General features: G+C 38.1%; 1 protein-coding gene across 1 annotated transcript in view; it reads right to left on the bottom strand.

Annotated features, from left to right (window-relative positions):
• Positions 1-210: 210 nt before the first annotated feature.
• LOC128594153 (cysteine-rich secretory protein 2-like) overlaps positions 211-17,486 on the bottom strand; it is a 28,673-nt gene continuing 11,397 nt past the window's right edge. The window contains exons 6-7 of the mRNA XM_053602698.1: positions 16,504-16,592; positions 211-338 (exon numbers count right to left, since the gene is read on the bottom strand). Coding sequence (XP_053458673.1) covers positions 211-338; positions 16,504-16,592 — 217 coding nt within the window. The remainder of the gene's footprint in view (positions 339-16,503; positions 16,593-17,486) is intronic.

The following is a 17,486-nucleotide window of genomic DNA, read 5'->3' as shown; positions in this document are numbered from 1 at the left end:
TTTGTGTCAAAGTTCAAAGTTGTCATGTTAGACTATGCAACTTCCGTAAATCAGTGTCTGAGAGAAACTCTCTAAAGATGCCCGAGAAAGAGATGCATTGCTGTTTGGAATTAGACTTGTAACTAACATACCTACAAGTTCCCCCTGTATCTGTCAATTAAATGATGTAGCCCTTCGCTATGAAGTCCCTCACAATGCACACTAGGCATGTTAGTAAATTTTGTTTTCACATAGGCAGGAAGCTTTGCACTTTTCCTTGAGCAATTCATGTTCACAGCCAGCTGAGCTCTTCAAAGAAGCACAGTTACTAAGGAGATCTTCATACTGGCAGCTATTGGCTGTAACAAAAATAGAGTATCAGTATCATTTTCCTCACTAGCAGCAAATCCGTACATACAAAGTGCATGGGAGGGGGGTAGGAGTGAACAAACAAGTTAGCATCCCTTACAATATGATGCGTTTTTCCCTTTTTCAGGGACACGCAAGGTGTCTTAACTTGAACTCACTGATTAATCTATAACCTTTTGAATTCTAAATGTATTGATATGTTTCTAACATGAACTGACCCACTTTGCTCCCTCAGCGAGCAAAGTAAAAATGAATGTAACGAAATCTTTCTACACCTGCAGAGCCCAATATGGGACCTACTAGCCAGATGTAGATACTCAAATTTAAATTAAATAAAAATAACTCCATTTCTTAATCTTACTAGCCACATTTCAAGTGTTCAGAGGGTACATATGACCAGCAGCTAAACTTCCAAGTACATGCTGACAGAGAACATCTCCATCATCTCATACTACTGGACAGCATGGCTTTACAAGCCAATGTTTTCCTTCTGGAGTAAACGATCTTTATGGGTGGGTAGAGATGTCAAACCAGGATCATATGCTGTTTTTCCTTCTGATGTTTCTACCTGGATGCTCCCGAAAGGCCCCAAACTTATCATATTTTTAGCCACAAGACTGAATTTTATTGAGTATGGTCTCCCTGCACTATTCCCACAATCTCAGGGAAACAGCACTTCAGCTGCTCAGAGATTAAGAGTAGGAACAGGAATCAACCACTGCTGTTTCCTCTCTTCTTTTGAGCAACACTCAACCAGCGCAGTCAACAAACTCACTACTCATTTCACTTTTTCTCTCTCAAACCTGTCTATTTTTTTTAGTATTGTAGTAAACACACATCTTTTTAAAAAGTTTTATATTATTTCTAATTAGCACATAATAATTGTACGTATTTATGGGGTACGAGGTGATGTTTCAATACATGCACACACTGTGATCAAATCAGGATAATTAGCACCTCCATCACTTTAAACATTATTTCTTTGTGGTGATGCCATTCAAAATCTTGTCTAGTTATCTTAAAATGCACAATACATCGTTATTAGCTGCAGTCATCCTATTGTGTAATACCGGAACTTACTCTTCCTGTCTAACTATAACTTTGTAGTTACTTGTGGATCACATTTACCCCATTTCCCCTCATCTATCGCCCCTTCTCAGCTACTAGAAATAGGTATTCTACTCTACACTTGTATTAGATCCACTTTTTTGGATTCCACCTGTAAGAGAGATGATGTGGTATTTGTGCTGCTGCAGGTATTTCTTCAGCAGACTCATTTCCTTTACTTTGCACATATGTACACTCAGTAGCAGGATTCCTGGTTCATATGACTCCTAGTTCCATTTTAGTCCCTTGCGATTATCTTCACAGTATTTTTCATAATGGCTAAACTAGTTTACATTCCCATGGTTTATAAGCAGCCCCCCTTCTTTGCATCCTTGCCAGCAATTTTTATTTTCTGTCATTTTGATAATAACCATTCTAACGAGGGTGAGATGAAATCTCATTGTCGTTGCTTGCATTTCCCCGATGATTAGACATTTTCATACACTTTTTGATTATTTGTATGTCTTCTTTGGAAATGTTTGCTCAGATCATTTGCTTGCTTTTCAATCAGATTGTTTTTGACTGCTAACATTTTTCAATCAGATTGTTTTTGGCTGCTTGTGTATTCTGGATATTGATGCTCTATCAGATAAATAGTTTGCAAATATTTTCTCACACATGCTGTAGGTTATCTTTTCATTCTATTGATACTTTTCTTTGGGGGGGGCAGAAGTTTTTGGTTCGATGCAATCCCATTTGTTTATTTTTGTTGCCTACTTTTTGAGGTCTTAGTCATAAAAGCTTCCCAGACCAGTGTCCTACAGCATTTCCCCTATGTTTTCTTCTACTCGGATTTATTGGATGATTTTAAGTATTTTGTTGAGGATTTTCACATCCGGTTCAATCCTGTTTGAGTGTGTGTCCTTGCCTGGTTTTAATATCAAAGTAATAGTAAGTTTGTTAAGTTGATGTTTGAATAGGGTGAGATGTGAGGGTCTGGATTCATTCTTCTGTATCAGGATAGCCACTTTTCACAGCACTATTTATCGAAGAGACTATCCTTTCCTCAGTGAGTGTTCATGGCGCCTACGTCAAAAATAAGTTGGCTGTAGATACATGGATTAATTTATGGATTTTCTATTCCATGCCATTGGTGCACGTGTCTCTTTTTGTGCCAGTTCCATGCTGTTTTGGTTACCGTTGGTTTGTAGTATGTATGTGTGTATACATGTATACATATACAGTATATATACTATATATATTCAGTATATAGTGTGTGTATGTATATGAATATATATACGTATATACCCAGTATATTATATACACAAACATATGCAAATATAAATACAAATAAATTTATGGTATGTGTATATACATATACTTTTCTATGTATATGTGTGTATATGTGTATATATATATTATATTTTGTATTTTTTTGTTTGTTTGTTTTGTTTTTTTGGTTTTTGGCCGGGGCTAGGTTTGAACCCGCCACCTCTGGCATATGGGACCGGCGCCCCACTCCTTAAGCCACAGGCGCCGCCCTATATATTATATTTTGAAATGAGGTAGTGTGAGACCTCCAGCTTTGCTCTTTTTACTCAGGATTGCTTTGACTATCCAGAGTTTTTTGAGGTTTCATACAAATTTTAGAACTGCTTTCTCTGTTTCTGTGAAAAAAATGTCATTGATATTTTTGATTGCACTGAATCTCTAGATGATTTTTGGGAAGTATAGCCATTTTAAGAACATTAATTCTTCCAATCCATAAACATGGATATCTTTCTGTTTATGTGCCCCCTTCAATTTCTTTTATTAGTGTTTTGTAGTTTTTAAAATTTTCTTATTTATTCCTTTTTTGCAGTTTTTGGCCGGGGCTGGGTTTGAACCCGCCACCTCTGGCATATGGGGCCGGTGCCCTACTCCTTTGAGCCACAGTCGCCGCCGCAATAGTTTTTTTTGTGTGTTTTTTTTTTTAAGATCTTTTACCTCTTTTGCTAAACTTTATCCCTAAGTATTTTTTTGTAGCTATTACAAGGGAATTTATTTCTGGCTTTATGTTTCAGCTAGTTTGTTGTTGGTGTATAGAAATACTACTGATTTTTGTATGTTGATTTTGTATCCTGCAACTTTGTTGAATTTATCAGTTCTAAGAGTTTACTGGTGGAGTCTTTTGGTTTTTCTAAATAAAGATCATGTCATATGTACATGGGCAATTTGAGTTTTTCCTTTACAGTTTTGATGCCCTTGGATGCTGATTGCTCTGACCAGGAATTCAATAGTGTGTTCAATGAGAGTAGTGAAAAAATGTATCCTTATGTTATTGCAGATCTCAGAAATTAAAGAAAGAAAAGCTGAAAGCGTTTCCTGGAAGTGTGGTGTTAGCTGACAGTTTGTCCTATTGAGATATGTTCCTTCTATACCTGATTTGTTCAGAATTTTTAATCATGAAAAGAAGTTGAATTTTATCAAATGCTTTTCCTAGTCTATTGAGATGATAATATGGTTTTTGTTACCTCAGTTTTTTGATGTGATGTATTGTTTTTATTGATTTGTGTTATGTTGAACCATCCTTGGATCACTAGGATAAATCCCTCTTGATAATGGGGTATATAATCTTTTAAAGGTGCTGTTGGATTTATTTGATGATTTTAAGTATTTTGTTGAAAATTTTCTATGTTCATTCTTTTTTTTAGTGGGTGTCCTTGCCTCGTTTTAATATCAAGGTAATCGTGACTTTGTAAGTGAGTTTGGAAGAATACCTTCCCCTTCAATTGTTTTGAAATAGTTTGAGAAGAATTGGTATTAGTTCTTCTTTAAAAGTTTGGTAGAATTCAGCAGTGAATTCTTTTCTGGGAGCCTTTCTAACATGGAATCAATCTCATTACTTGTTACTGGTCTATTCCAGTTTCCTGTTTCTTCTTGGTTCAGTCTTGGTAGGTGACATTTGTCTAGGAATTTATCCATTTTCTCTATGTTGTCTAATTTACTGGCACACAGTAGTTCATCATAGTCTCTAATTATTCTTTGTGTTTTTATTCTTTGTCTACTGATTTTATTTTGGGGGAGTCTTTTTGTTTTTTTCCTCAGTCTAGCTAATGGTTTGTCATTTTATCTTTTCAAGAAGACCAACTTCCTCTTTGATCTTTTATATCATTTTAGTCTCAATTTTATTTTTATTCATATCTTGGTTATTTCTTTCCCTCTACTAAATGTAGTTTGCTCTTGCATTCAAGTTTCTTGAGGGGCATTGTTAGGCTGCTTACTGAAACCTTTCTACTTTTTTGATGCAGGGGTTTATTATTATAAATTTCCCTCTTAGTACTGCTTTTACTGTGTCACGCATGTTTTGGTATGCCGGGTTTCTCTTTTCAGTTGTTTCATTTTTTTAATTTCCTTCTCTATTTCTTCAGTAACTCCTTGGTTGTTCAGGAGTTTTATTGTTTAATTTTTATGTATTTGCACTGTTTTCAATGTTCTTGTTATTGATTTCTAGTTTTACCTTAATGTGATCACAAAGGATACCTGTTACACTTTTAAAATTTTATTGAGATTTGTTTTGTGGCCTATCATGGTCTTTTTGGAGAATAGTCCATGTGCTGATGAAAAAAATGTCTATGCTGCAATTGTTGGATTGAATGTTCTGTAAATGTTTGTTAGATCCATTTGCTCTAGAGAGCAGTTTAACTACAATGTTTCTTATTGATTTTATCTCTAAATGAGATGTCTATTGCTGACAAATGTTAAAGTCTCCTACTATTTTTGTATTGTAGTCAATCTCTACCTTTTATGCATATATATTTATAATTGATATACCCTCTTTCTGTAATAATAAATAATTTATTATTACGTAATAACCTGCTCTGTTTTTTTTAACCACTATAGATGTTAAGTTTATTTTATCTGATATAAAGATAGCTATTCCTGCCATTTTAAAATTTTCTAAATTTTTGGTTTCCATTTGTCTGGAAGATCTTTTTCCATCCCTTCATTTTCAGTCTATGCATGTCTTTATTGGTAAAGTGAGCATCTTATAGGCAGTATATACTTTCCATCTTTTTTTTTTTTGCATACATTCATCTGCTGTATATTTGGTAATTAGATAATTTGATCTATTTATATTCAAGGTTATTACTGACGAGAAAAGATTGCTGCTGTTTTATTCCTGTTTTCTAGTTGTTTTATGAATCATTTCTTCCTCTCTTGCTGTCTTTCTTTGTGGTTGAGTGATTTTCTACAGTAGTATGCTTTCATTCACTGCATTTTATTTTTAGTGCATCTAGTATATGTCTTTATTTTGGGTTCACTCCAAGACTTCCAGAAAATGCCTTATGATTATAATGTGTTTTTAAAAAGTGATGACAATTTAACATTGATTACAAGGAGAAGAATAAAACAAAAATCTTTCATTTTTACTTCATCTCTCCTCCAACATTTGACTTTTGAGTGTTTCTATATATATGTCTTTTTATATTGCCTCTTAACAAATTTCTGCAGGTTTTATTACTTTTTAGTAGTTTCATCTTTTAGTTTTATGGTAAAGATATTAGTGTAAACACAATGATTATAGTATTATTCTACACATGTCTGTATGGTTACTTTTACCAAATGAATTTTATATCCCCAGGTATTTTCTTACTACACTTTAGCAATCTTTTCTTTCAGACTAAAGAATTCCCTTTAGCATTTCTTGTAAGAGAGTCTGGTTTCTGATAAATGCCTCCAGGTTTTGTTTGTGAAAGTCTGTATCTCTCCTTTTTTTCTGAAGGATAGCTTTGCTGGGTATAGTATTCTTGGTTGACATTTCTTTTTTTTCAGCACTTGAGGATGTCAATCCACTCTCTTCCGACCTACACAGTTTCTATTGAGAAATCTGCTATTAGGCCTATTGAAACTCCCTCTTATGTTATTTGCTTCTTTTTGCTTGCTTTTAGAGCCCTTTCTTTATCATAGAGCTTTGAGAGTGTGAGCATTATAATACTTAAGGTAGTCTTATTTGAGTGTTGTGGTGACTTTTGACCTTCTTGTAACTGAGTATTTATATCTTTCTCCAGATTTGGAAAGGTTTCTGTTACTATTTCTTTGAATAAGCTTTTTACCTCTTTCTCAATGTCTACTTCCTCTTGAATGTCGATGACTCTTACATTTTTTTAATGCTATTTCCATAGATCTCATAATCTTTTTAATTCTTTTTCATTCCTTTTCCTTTTTTCTATATTTCCATATAGCCTGTCTTTGAGCTCATTGATTCTTTCTTCTGCTTGATCATTACTACTGTTGAAACTTTTTTTTTTATTTATTTTTTTATTTTTTTTAATTTTTTTATTAAATCATAACTGTATACAATGATATGATTATGGGGCATCATACACTCACTTCATAAACCATTTGACACATTTTTATCACAGTGGTTAACATAGCCTTTCCGGCGTTATCTCAGTTACTGTGCCAAAACATTTACATTCTACATTTACCAAGTTTCGCAAATACCCCTGTAATATGCACCACAGGTGTGATCCCACCGATTCCCCTCCCTCTACCCACCCCCCCTTCTCACTTCCCCCTATTGTTAAGTTGTAGCTGGGTTATAGCTTTCATGTGAGAGTCCCAAATTAGTTTCATAGTAGGGCTGTGTACATTGGGTATTTTTTCTTCCATTCTTGGGATACTTTACGAAGAAGAATATGTTCCAGCTCCATGCATGTAAACATGAAAGAGGTAAAGTCTCCATCTTTCTTTAAGGCTGCATAGTATTCCATGGTATACATATACCACAATTTATTAATCCATTCGTGGATCGATGGGCACTTGGGCTTTTTCCATGACTTAGCTATTATGAATTGGGCTGCAATAAACATTCTGGTACAAATATCTTTGTTATGTTGTGATTTTTGGTCTTCTGGGTATATGCCCAGCAGAGGAATTACAGGATTGAATGGCAGATCTATTTTTAGATCTCTGAGTGTTCTCCATATATCTTTCCAAAAGGAATGTATTAATTTGCATTCCCACCAGCAGTGCAGAAGTGTTCCCTTTTCTCCGCATCCACGCCAACATCTCTGGTCTTGAGATTTTGTGATATAGGCTAGTCTCATTAGAGTTAGATGATATCTCAAAGTAGTTTTGATTTGCATTTCTCTGATGATTAAAGATGATGAGCATTTTTTCATATGTCTGAAGGCCGTGCGCCTGTCTTCTTCAGAGAAGTTTCTCTTCAAATCCCTTGCCCAGCCTGTGATGGGATCCCTTGTTTTTTTCTTGCTGATGCGTTTGAGTTCTCTGTGGATTCTGGTTATTAAACCTTTGTCAGAGTTATATCCTGCAAATATCTTCTCCCATTCTGAGGGCTGTCTGCTTGCTCTGCTTACTGTGTTCTTAGCTGTGCAGAAGCTTTTTAGTTTGATCAAGTCCCAGTAGTGTATTTTTGAAGCTGCTTCAATTGCCTGGGGGGTTCTCCTCATGAAATACTCACCCAGACCAATTTCTTCAAGGGTTTTCCCTGCATTCTCCTCTAGTATTTTTATAGTTTCATGTCTTAAGTTTAAATCTTTAATCCAATGAGAGTCTATCTTAGTTAATGGTGAAAGGTGTGGGTCCAATTTCAGTCTTCTGCAGGTTGCCAGCCAGTTCACCCAGCACCATTTGTTAAATAGGGAATCTTTTCCCCACTGAATGTTTTTAATTGGCTTGTCAAAAATCAAATAGCGGTAAGTAGCTGGATTCATCTCTTGGTTCTCTATTCTATTCCAGATATCTACTTCTCTGTTTTTGTGCCAATACCATGCTGTTTTGATCACTATTGATTTGTAGTAAAGTCTGAGGTCTGGTAGTGTGATTCCTCCTGTTTTGTTTTTATTTCTGAGTAATGTCTTGGCTATTCGAGGTTTTTTCTGATTCCATATAAAACGAAGTAATGTTTTTTCAAGATCTTTAAAATATGACAGTGGAGCTTTAATAGGGAGTGCGTTGAAATTATATATTGCTTTGGGTAGTATGGACATTTTGATAATGTTGATTCTTCCTAGCCATGAGCATGGTATGTTTTTCCATTTGTTAACATTTTCAGCTATTTCTTTTCTTAGAGTTTCATAGTTCTCTTTATAGAGATCTTTCACGTCTTTTGTTAGGTAAATTCCCAAATATTTCATCTTCTTTGGCACTACTGTGAATGGGATAGAGTCCTTAACTGCTTTTTCAATTTGACTGTTGTTGGTGTATATAAAGGCTACCGATTTATGAATGTTGATTTTGTAACCTGAGACGCTGCTGTATTCCTTGATCACTTCTAGGAGTTTTGTAGTAGAGTCCCTAGTGTTTTCCAGATACACAATCATATCATCTGCGAAGAGCGAGAGTTTGATCTCTTCTGACCCTATATGGATACCCTTGATCGCCTTTTCTTCCCTAATTGCGGTGGCTAAAACTTCCATTACAATGTTGAAAAGCAATGGAGACAACGGGCAGCCTTGTCTGGTTCCTGATCTGAGTGGAAATGATTCCAATTTAACTCCATTCAATATGATATTGGCTGTGGGTTTGCTGTAGATAGCCTCTATCAGTTTAAGAAAAGTCCCTTCTAGACCAATTTTCTTGAGTGTTCTGATCATGAAGGGATGCTGGATATTATCAAAAGCTTTTTCTGCATCAATTGAGAGAATCATATGGTCTTTGTTTTTTAATTTGTTTATGTGCTGAATTACATTTATAGATTTACGTATATTGAACCAGCCTTGAGACCCTGGGATAAAACCAACTTGGTCATGATGTATAATTTGTTTGATGTGTTGTTGGATTCTGTTTGTTAGGATCTTGTTGAATATTTTTGCATCTATATTCATTAGTGATATTGGTCTATAATTTTCTTTTCTTGTTGGGTCCTTTCCTGGTTTGGGGATCAGGGTGATATTTGCTTCATAGAACGTGTTGGGTAGTCTTCCTTCTTTTTCTACATTTTGGAACAGGTTGAGTAATATAGGTACTAATTCCTCTTTAAAGGTTTGGTAGAATTCTGACGTGAAACCATCTGGTCCCGGGCTTTTCTTTTTAGGGAGGTTTTGTATAGTTGATGCTATTTCTCAACTTGATATGGGTCTGTTCAACATTTCCACTTGATTCTGGTTAAGTCTTGGAAGGTGGCGTGCTTCCAAGTATCGGTCTATTTCCTTCAGATTTTTTTAACTTCCTCTCTTTCCGTTCTCTTGAGGAAGGCTTGCAGTGCTATAAATTTCCCTCTTAGAACTGCCTTTGCAGTGTCCCAGAGGTTCTGATAGCTTGTGTCTTCATTGTCATTTTGTTCCAAAAAATTGGTGATTTCTTTCTTAATCTCATCTCTGACCCAGCTGTCATTCAGCATAAGGTTATTTAACTTCCATGTTTTTGTATGGGTATGCAGATTCCTGTTGTTACTCAATTCAAGTTTTATTCCATGATGGTCTGAGAAGATGCATGGAATAATTTCTATTCCTTTAAATTTACTGAGGTTAGACTTGTGACCTAAAATGTGATCAATTTTGGAGTAAGTTCCGTGGGCTGATGAGAAGTATGTGTATTCAGTTTTGTTGGGATGAAATGTTCTGTAGATGTCTGCTAAATCTAAATATTGGATGGTTAGGTTTAAATCTAAGATTTCTTTGCTCAGCTTCTTTCTGGAGGATCGATCCAACACTGCCAAGGGAGTGTTGAAATCTCCAACGATTATGGAGTTGGAGGAAATCAAGTTACTCATGTCTGTTAGAGTTTCTATTATAAATTGAGGTGCATTCTGGTTGGGTGCATAGATATTAATAATTGAGATCTCGTCATATTGAGTATTACCCTTAACAAATATGAAGTGACCATTCTTGTCCTTCCTTACTTTTGATGGTTTAAAGCCTACTGTATCTGCAAATAAAATTGCAACACCTGCTTTTTTCTGATTACCATTTGCCTGAAATATGGACGACCATCCTTTCACCCTGAGTCTGTATTTGTCTTTTAAGTTGAGATGTGACTCTTGTATGCAACAAATATCTGGCTTGAGTTTTTGTATCCAGTCAGCTAACCTATGCCTCTTTAGAGGACAGTTTAAGCCATTCACATTGATGGAGAGTATTGATAAGTCTGGTGGAATTTTGGGTATCGAGTTTTTCAAAGGTCCAGTGGACATTTTTAATCCTTTCGCCAGTGTGGAAGTTGGAGTTTGATCCGAAGTTTCTGAGTGAGTTTACTTTTGTGGTATAGGATTGGGTTGGTCATTGTGGAGGATAGGTCTGAGAACATCCTGAAGAGCTGGTTTACTTATGGCGAATTTTTTCAACATATGAATGTCATTGAAGTATTTAATTTCTCCATCATAGATGAAACTCAGTTTAGCTGGATACAAGATCCTGGGTTGAAAGTTTTTTTGCTTTAGGAGATTAAAAGTTGATGACCAGCCTCTTCTTGCTTGAAAAGTTTCAGCAGAGAGATCTGCAGTTATTCTAATATTCTTACCTTTGTACGTTATAGTTTTCTTTCGCCGGGCTGCTTTGAGAATCTTCTCTTTCATGTTAACTTTAGTGAAGCTAATTATGATATGTCTGGGAGATGGCTTATTGGGGTTGAATCGTGCTGGGGTTCTGAAGCTGTCTGCTATCTGAATTTCAGATTCTCTAGGCATGTCTGGAAAATTTTCTTTCATAATTTCATGTAGAAGGGCCTCTGTGTCCTTGGCAGCCACTTCATCATTCTCCGAAATTCCTATAACCCTTATGTTGTTTTTTTTCGAATTATATGAGAGCTCTCTGAGTGAGTGATCCGTTTTTGCTCTCCATTTCTCTTCCTCTTTGAGAGATTGGGAGCGTTCGAAGACTTTATCTTCAATGTCAGAAATCCTTTCTTCTGCTTGCTCCATTCTGTTACTGAGGGATTCTACTGTATTTTTCATATCTTTGAGTGCTGTAAGTTCTTGTTTCAGTGTGTCTAAGTCTTTGGTGGTTTTGTCTTTAAATTCGTTAAATTCTTGAGACAATTTTTGAATTTCTCCTCGAATTCCTAATTCCATTTTATTAATCTTGTCTGCAAACCAAATTCTGAATTCGACTTCTGACATCTCAGCCAGTTGTTTATGAATGGGATCTTCAATCACATCTGCCGTATCTTTTCTTGGGGGGGTTGATCTATTCTGGTTATTCATGTTACCAGAGTTTTTCTGCTGATTCCGCCCCATGGTTTACTCCCTTTGGTTTTTCCCCTTGGGTTTTATCGAGGGCCTGTACAGTGTTGTGGCCTGAGAAACTGGGGCCCTGTCTGGTGTGGTGGAGCAAAGTGGTTCTGTCTTGTTTTCAGCTGGTTTCTGTTCGATCCTATTGCAACTTCTACTCTGGCTTGAAGTCTCAGCTGTGTGGAAAAATCAGCAATTAAGTCACCCCGCCTGCCCACCTCTGGCCCCAGTTGGAAAAGGAGAATCAAACCTTCCTACAATCGCACACCCAGGGCACCGCCTGAAGAGTCCTCAGTCTATTAGCCCAGTTCAAAAGGTCCGAATCAACTGTCTCAATCGGCACTTGTCTCGGGTGGAAGGGTTCAAGAGGTCTCTGGGAACTGGATCACAGGGGCCTGGTGACTCCTCTGACACAGCTCACCCCAGTGCAGCGTGGAGTCAGGAGGAGCCACCCAGCAAACAGAGCAGTCTGGGAAGGTTGACGTCTCCTTCCCCACTTTGCCTCTCCGTGGGACCCAGTCACTGGTATCTCTGCAGATGGCTAACCCAGTTGCCTGCAGTGAACAGACACTCCAGGGGTTTGTACCTGCCTGAATCGCAAGGAAGTCTGCCAGGCCCCCGCAGACTGCCGCTATCTAGCAGGAGGAGATGGGGCCTGACATCTTTGAGTGTTTGATGCAGGTGATGGGAAGGAGGTGTTCACTCAGGTTTAGCCCTGTCCCTGATGCTTGCTGCTAACAGAACAGAACAGAACAGACAACTTTGTGAGGTTCTGTCTCTGTTCCTGTCGTCGCCTACAGGAGACGGGCTGTTTTGAGTTCAAACGTCTTTGCTGCTGGAGAATTGCGTCTGAACACCTCTCTAGGTCGGCCCCGCCCTGGAGGCTTCCGGGTTTGTGAGCCGTGTCACCGGTGGCCTCCTCTGGTTGCCCAGGGAGACAGGGGGTGTGGCCTCAGAATATCCAGAAGTGAGCGTTCTGCCGTTAAAGAAAAAACGGCTGTTGATCTACCTCCAGGGAACTGCTGCTCTGGTGTGGGCACTCAGGCGACCCTTTTCTCCTCTGTCCCGCGCCCCAGAGTCAGCACTGAGCGGCCGCAGTTTGTGCTGGGTCCACACCCCTTAAGAGATCCCCCAAGAATCAGAACTCTTGGGGGATGAGCCCCCAGACCCCGATTGGGAGTGGGGCGGGGGGAAGCTAGAGTTTCATTCAGTTTCACGCAATACTACGGTCCAGGGAGGGCTCCTGCACTGCACCGCAGGGAAATGCCGCCAAGGCTTGATTTCCCCTCAGCAGAGTGCCCTCTCCTCGCTCACGTGTCCCAGAGTCAGCGCTGACCTGACGCAGCTCAGGCACTGTGCACTCCCCTCGAGAAATCACCCAAGGATCCGAACTCCTGGGGGATAGGCCCTCAGACCCTGAGTGAGAGTAGGGGTTCTCAGCTCTCAGCGGGGAGGCCAGAGTCTGATTCAGTCTTGGGCCCCGTATGCCCGGGGAGGGTTGCTGCACTGCACCGCAGGGAAGTGCCGCGAGGCGTGACTCCCCCTCAGCCCGGTGCCCTCTCCTCACTCGGCGCGCCTCGGAGTCAATGCTGACCAGTCGCAACTCGGGGACTGTCCACTCCTCTTGAGAAATCACCCAAGGATCCGAAGTCCTGGGGGACAGGCCTCCAGACCTCAGTGGGCGGGAGGGGAGCGCCGGGGATTCAGGGTTGCCGGCAAAGGATTCCCAAAGTTTTATTCAGCCCTATGTCTGGCAGTAGAACGCCACGGCACCCCAGTAGGGGAGGTAGGTCCAGTTTTTAGAAGGTCTCTCCCGTGGAGTGTAGTGGAAGGGCCTTTAATTTCTGCCCGCTTGTTCAATTGTGGGGCTCTAGAGCCGGTCTCATGGGGGAGGGGGACTCCCGTCCGCTTGGTGGTGGATTTTGTACCTTTTGTTTGCGTCCTTGTGATCACAACTTGCCTCAGCGGTGTTGATGTGCGTTCTTCAGCCTTCTCTCTTGGTGAGGCTCAAGTCCACCAGGATACTTACTAAATTCCTGTCCCTTAACTCTCCTTCTGGACGGGAGCCTTTGTTGAAAGCTGGCTTCAGTCCGCCATCTTGTCTCCCCTCCCTGTTGAAACTTCTAATGCATTTTTTAATTAGCTCAATATATTTTTCACTTCCAAAATTCAATTATTTTTATTATTTCAAAATCCTTTTAACATTTATCTGATATATTTCTGAATGTTTTTAATGCTTTATAATATCCCCTAAACAGCTATTTTGAATTCCCTCTCTTAGAAATCACACGTCTACATCTTTCCAGGGTTGGTCACTGCTCTTTATTTAATTTGTTAATTTAATTTATTTCCCTCAATTATCTTCAAGCTTGTGGATGTATCTCGATATGTAGGCATTGAACAAATAGAAAGTTATTCTAGTCTTCACCTTCTTGGATAGTTTTACTTATCTTTCTTAAGACAGCATACAAGGAATTCAAAGGAGGCTGACTGTTGAATTCTCTAAGCCTGGAGTTGTGTCCCCTAGGATACTAGACAGTATCCTTATGCCTGGTTTTCCACAAACCTGGTTTAGGATGTGGTTACAGGAGCAATTCTGTGGTCACTGCAGGTGATGCTATGCTTTGTTGCATCTGAAGCCCAGGACCTCCCAGATTAGTATAGCACCTGGGCTTGCACAAGGCCCCAAACTGTTATGGACTGATGCTTCTAAAATTTATTTAGGGTCTCAGGCCACTTTAGTGGGCCAGTGGTAATATGGGTTGGGACTTACTCTGTCTTACTTGGATGGCAGATGTCCCATCTGATGCTAGGGCAGGTCTAGAGGCTTTGTCTATACCTCTATGCCATTGTGAATTCTGGTGCCACAAGCTTCTTCCTGCTGCTGGTTTATTATTATTATTATTATTTTTTTTTTTTTTGGCAGGCTGGGTACTATATTCTAAAGGAATGTCCTCCTTACATTTTTTCTCCTTCCCTTAAGAGGATGGTGACTCACTCAATTGTGTTGCTTGGGCTGAGGGATGAGATGATGTAAGCAATTTTGTGATACAGCATGGGTATCAACTGATACAGGAACCCTGGGCCTGCTAGACCACTGGCAGTAACAGAGCTTGTCCAAGGTCTGTGGTATTTATCACCTACCTACTGCCAAAATTCACTCTGAGTTCAAAGTAGCCATAGTCAGATGGTGATATGGGTCAGGACACAAATCCATCCCATTAGAATGGTGGATTTCCCTTTCATATGCTGGAGTGAATTCAGAAACTCCATATAAGGCCAATGCCTGGAGTCAGAGTCTTCAGGGTTCACCTAATGCTGTGCTTTACTATGGAGGTCCTGGGATTGGGTTCCAAGCAAAGTCCCAGGTAGACATTGTCTCTCCCCATGCTGCCTGAGGTTCCTATCTCTTCTTATTAGTATGCTGAAACCAGGTACTATTATTTATTATGTGGTATCCATAGGACTTGGGAAGTTTTATATTCTTTCACATATAGTTGTTCAAATTGATGCTTCCCTGTAAAGATGAACATTAAAGGGTCCTATTCTATCATGTTGCTCCATCTCACCCCTGTTTTTCTTTTAAATCAATGTTTTGTTTTGTTTTTAACAATTTTATAGCTGGTTTCCATTTGACTGTTTCTACATACTATTGCCAAAAAGTTATTTATACAACATGAGGGATCTTTTCTCTCTTTTGTTTAAAATCTTCCAATCAGTGTTCATTGCTAACAGGATAAATATCAAACCTCTTAGCAAATGGTGTTCAGCATATTTATAAACATTCAAATTTTTTATTAGTTGATTTATAGCTTTGACATCATCAATATTCTGAATTAAAACTACACAATTGAGTGAGAAGAATTTCTAAGTAAATTTGAACATATTTCAAAGATAAAAATTACAGTGAATGAGTTAACTCTATCATTCATCATAATTTAACAAAACCATTCCACCTACATAAAACTAAGAGCTATATTTGCTTTTAATCATGAAAATTAAAAAGAATATGCTGTATGACTTTTACTTCATTCTCTCCTCTTTGCAACATTATGTTTGTGCGTTCTGTGAGCCAATAGTGTATGTATGAGGGCTGTCTGCAAAGTATCCAGCCATACCTATCTCTTCTTTTCATATTACATGGGTTGATAGTTTCCAAATAACCCTCTTAGATTAAGTTTTGGTGGTAAAATGTGCCCAAAGCTACTATCAAATTATGGGGCAAGTCAGTCTTATTATATTATAGCAGAGAAATGAAAAAATCAGCCTGGTGAACTCAGCACAAACAGTAATAGCTGGTGTGCCTTTCTAGGCTGAGCCATAATGTGGTCACACACCCTTAGATTTATTTATACATCTTGAATCTTTTTTTTTTTTATTAAATCATATCTGTGTACATTAATGTGATCATGGGGCACCATACACTGGTTTCATAGACCGTTTGACACATTTTCATCACACTGGTTAACATAGCTAAAATACCACTTTTGGTATAATGATAACAAGTTGAATGAAATGAACTATTTATCAGAGAGGTATATGATCAATATCAATGGCTCTACATAAACACAAAAAGGCCATTATGGTGCCTGCTCCATTATGTTACCTACCCTGTTTCCCCGAAAATAAGACATCCTCTGAAAATAAGACCTACTTACAGGAAAGTAAGATGTAGCGCATCTTTGGGAGCATACCTTAAAATAAGACACTGTCTTATTTTTGGGGAAACAGGGTAGTAATACTCTTTTCATTCATTACAAATGATATGTAGGTTACTAAAGTATGTAAAATGTTTATTTTAACACATGGTTGGAGTATTTTTCTTTTTTTGCTTTTGGGTAAGTACATTACTTAAACTGCTTTACTTTAAGAGATTTCTTTAAAAATGCAAAGAAAATATCAACTCCTTATTACAATTATTCCAAACTTACTGCATAGTCCTTTGTCACAGTTATCAGGACAACTGGCACAAGGTGTTCCTTGCTGGTAAGGGGTATTCTTTTTAGACAAATTATTACCCCTGAAATTTGAAATACACAATGTCAAAATATTTTTCACTTATTTGTACTCTAAGGGCAGCATCAGTCACCAAATATACATAAATGGTTATTCAATGTTTTTAGTATATCAACAAAACTGAAAAAATTACAGTTCCCAATACCTAATTCAGAGAAAATGTTTCACATATTGACCTATCTCCATGACCATAATTCCATAGGCTGAGCAACTAAATTGAAATAATTAAAATCCAAAGTTTTCAAAGGTGTATTTCAACGAGACAACACTCTCTTCATCTTTTAGCAGACCCTATCAAACTGCTAAGGCAGTGCATCCCAAGATGCTGGTTAACTAAGGATAAATTATAACCTCCGCAGATGAAGGAGAAGACCGTAGAAGCAGTGGGTTGCAGTAGAAAAATGAATATTCATTGTTACAATCTCATTTTATGTTTGAAAGATGAAGAAACACCATAATTTCTCCAATGTGAATTATAGAAAATACTGCTCCACCGTATATTTTCATTTACGTCTAGATGGAAGCTGTAACTTTTAAGTAGTTAATGTCATGTGGGTATTTGTGTGGGATGGGCTGAGGAAGGTTTGTGAGTTTCTAGGCATGGTATGAATGAAAAGGAATGCTATTTTAAAAAAATGATATATGCCAATATCCAGGATATAGGGATCTTTTTATAGGGACTAACCTATTATTCAGTAATAATCATTAATGTACTGGTTGTTTAATTCATTTAAAAATACAAGGGAGTCCAAATCTCAATAGTACTAAATGGACAAGGATCTATGGCAATGTGGCTGAATATCAGTCTTCTTGTACAGAATACAGCTATACTGTATGTGTGTGAGGACTGGCAAATTTGTGAAACAGAAAATTGTCCTGGGTGGTGCCTGTGGCTCAA

The sequence above is a fragment of the Nycticebus coucang genome, chromosome 9, assembly GCF_027406575.1.
Source record: "Nycticebus coucang isolate mNycCou1 chromosome 9, mNycCou1.pri, whole genome shotgun sequence".
NCBI classification, from domain to species: Eukaryota; Metazoa; Chordata; class Mammalia; order Primates; family Lorisidae; genus Nycticebus; species Nycticebus coucang.
The sequence above is the reverse complement of the archived record's forward strand: the minus strand, read 5'-3'. Positions and strand labels throughout refer to the sequence as shown.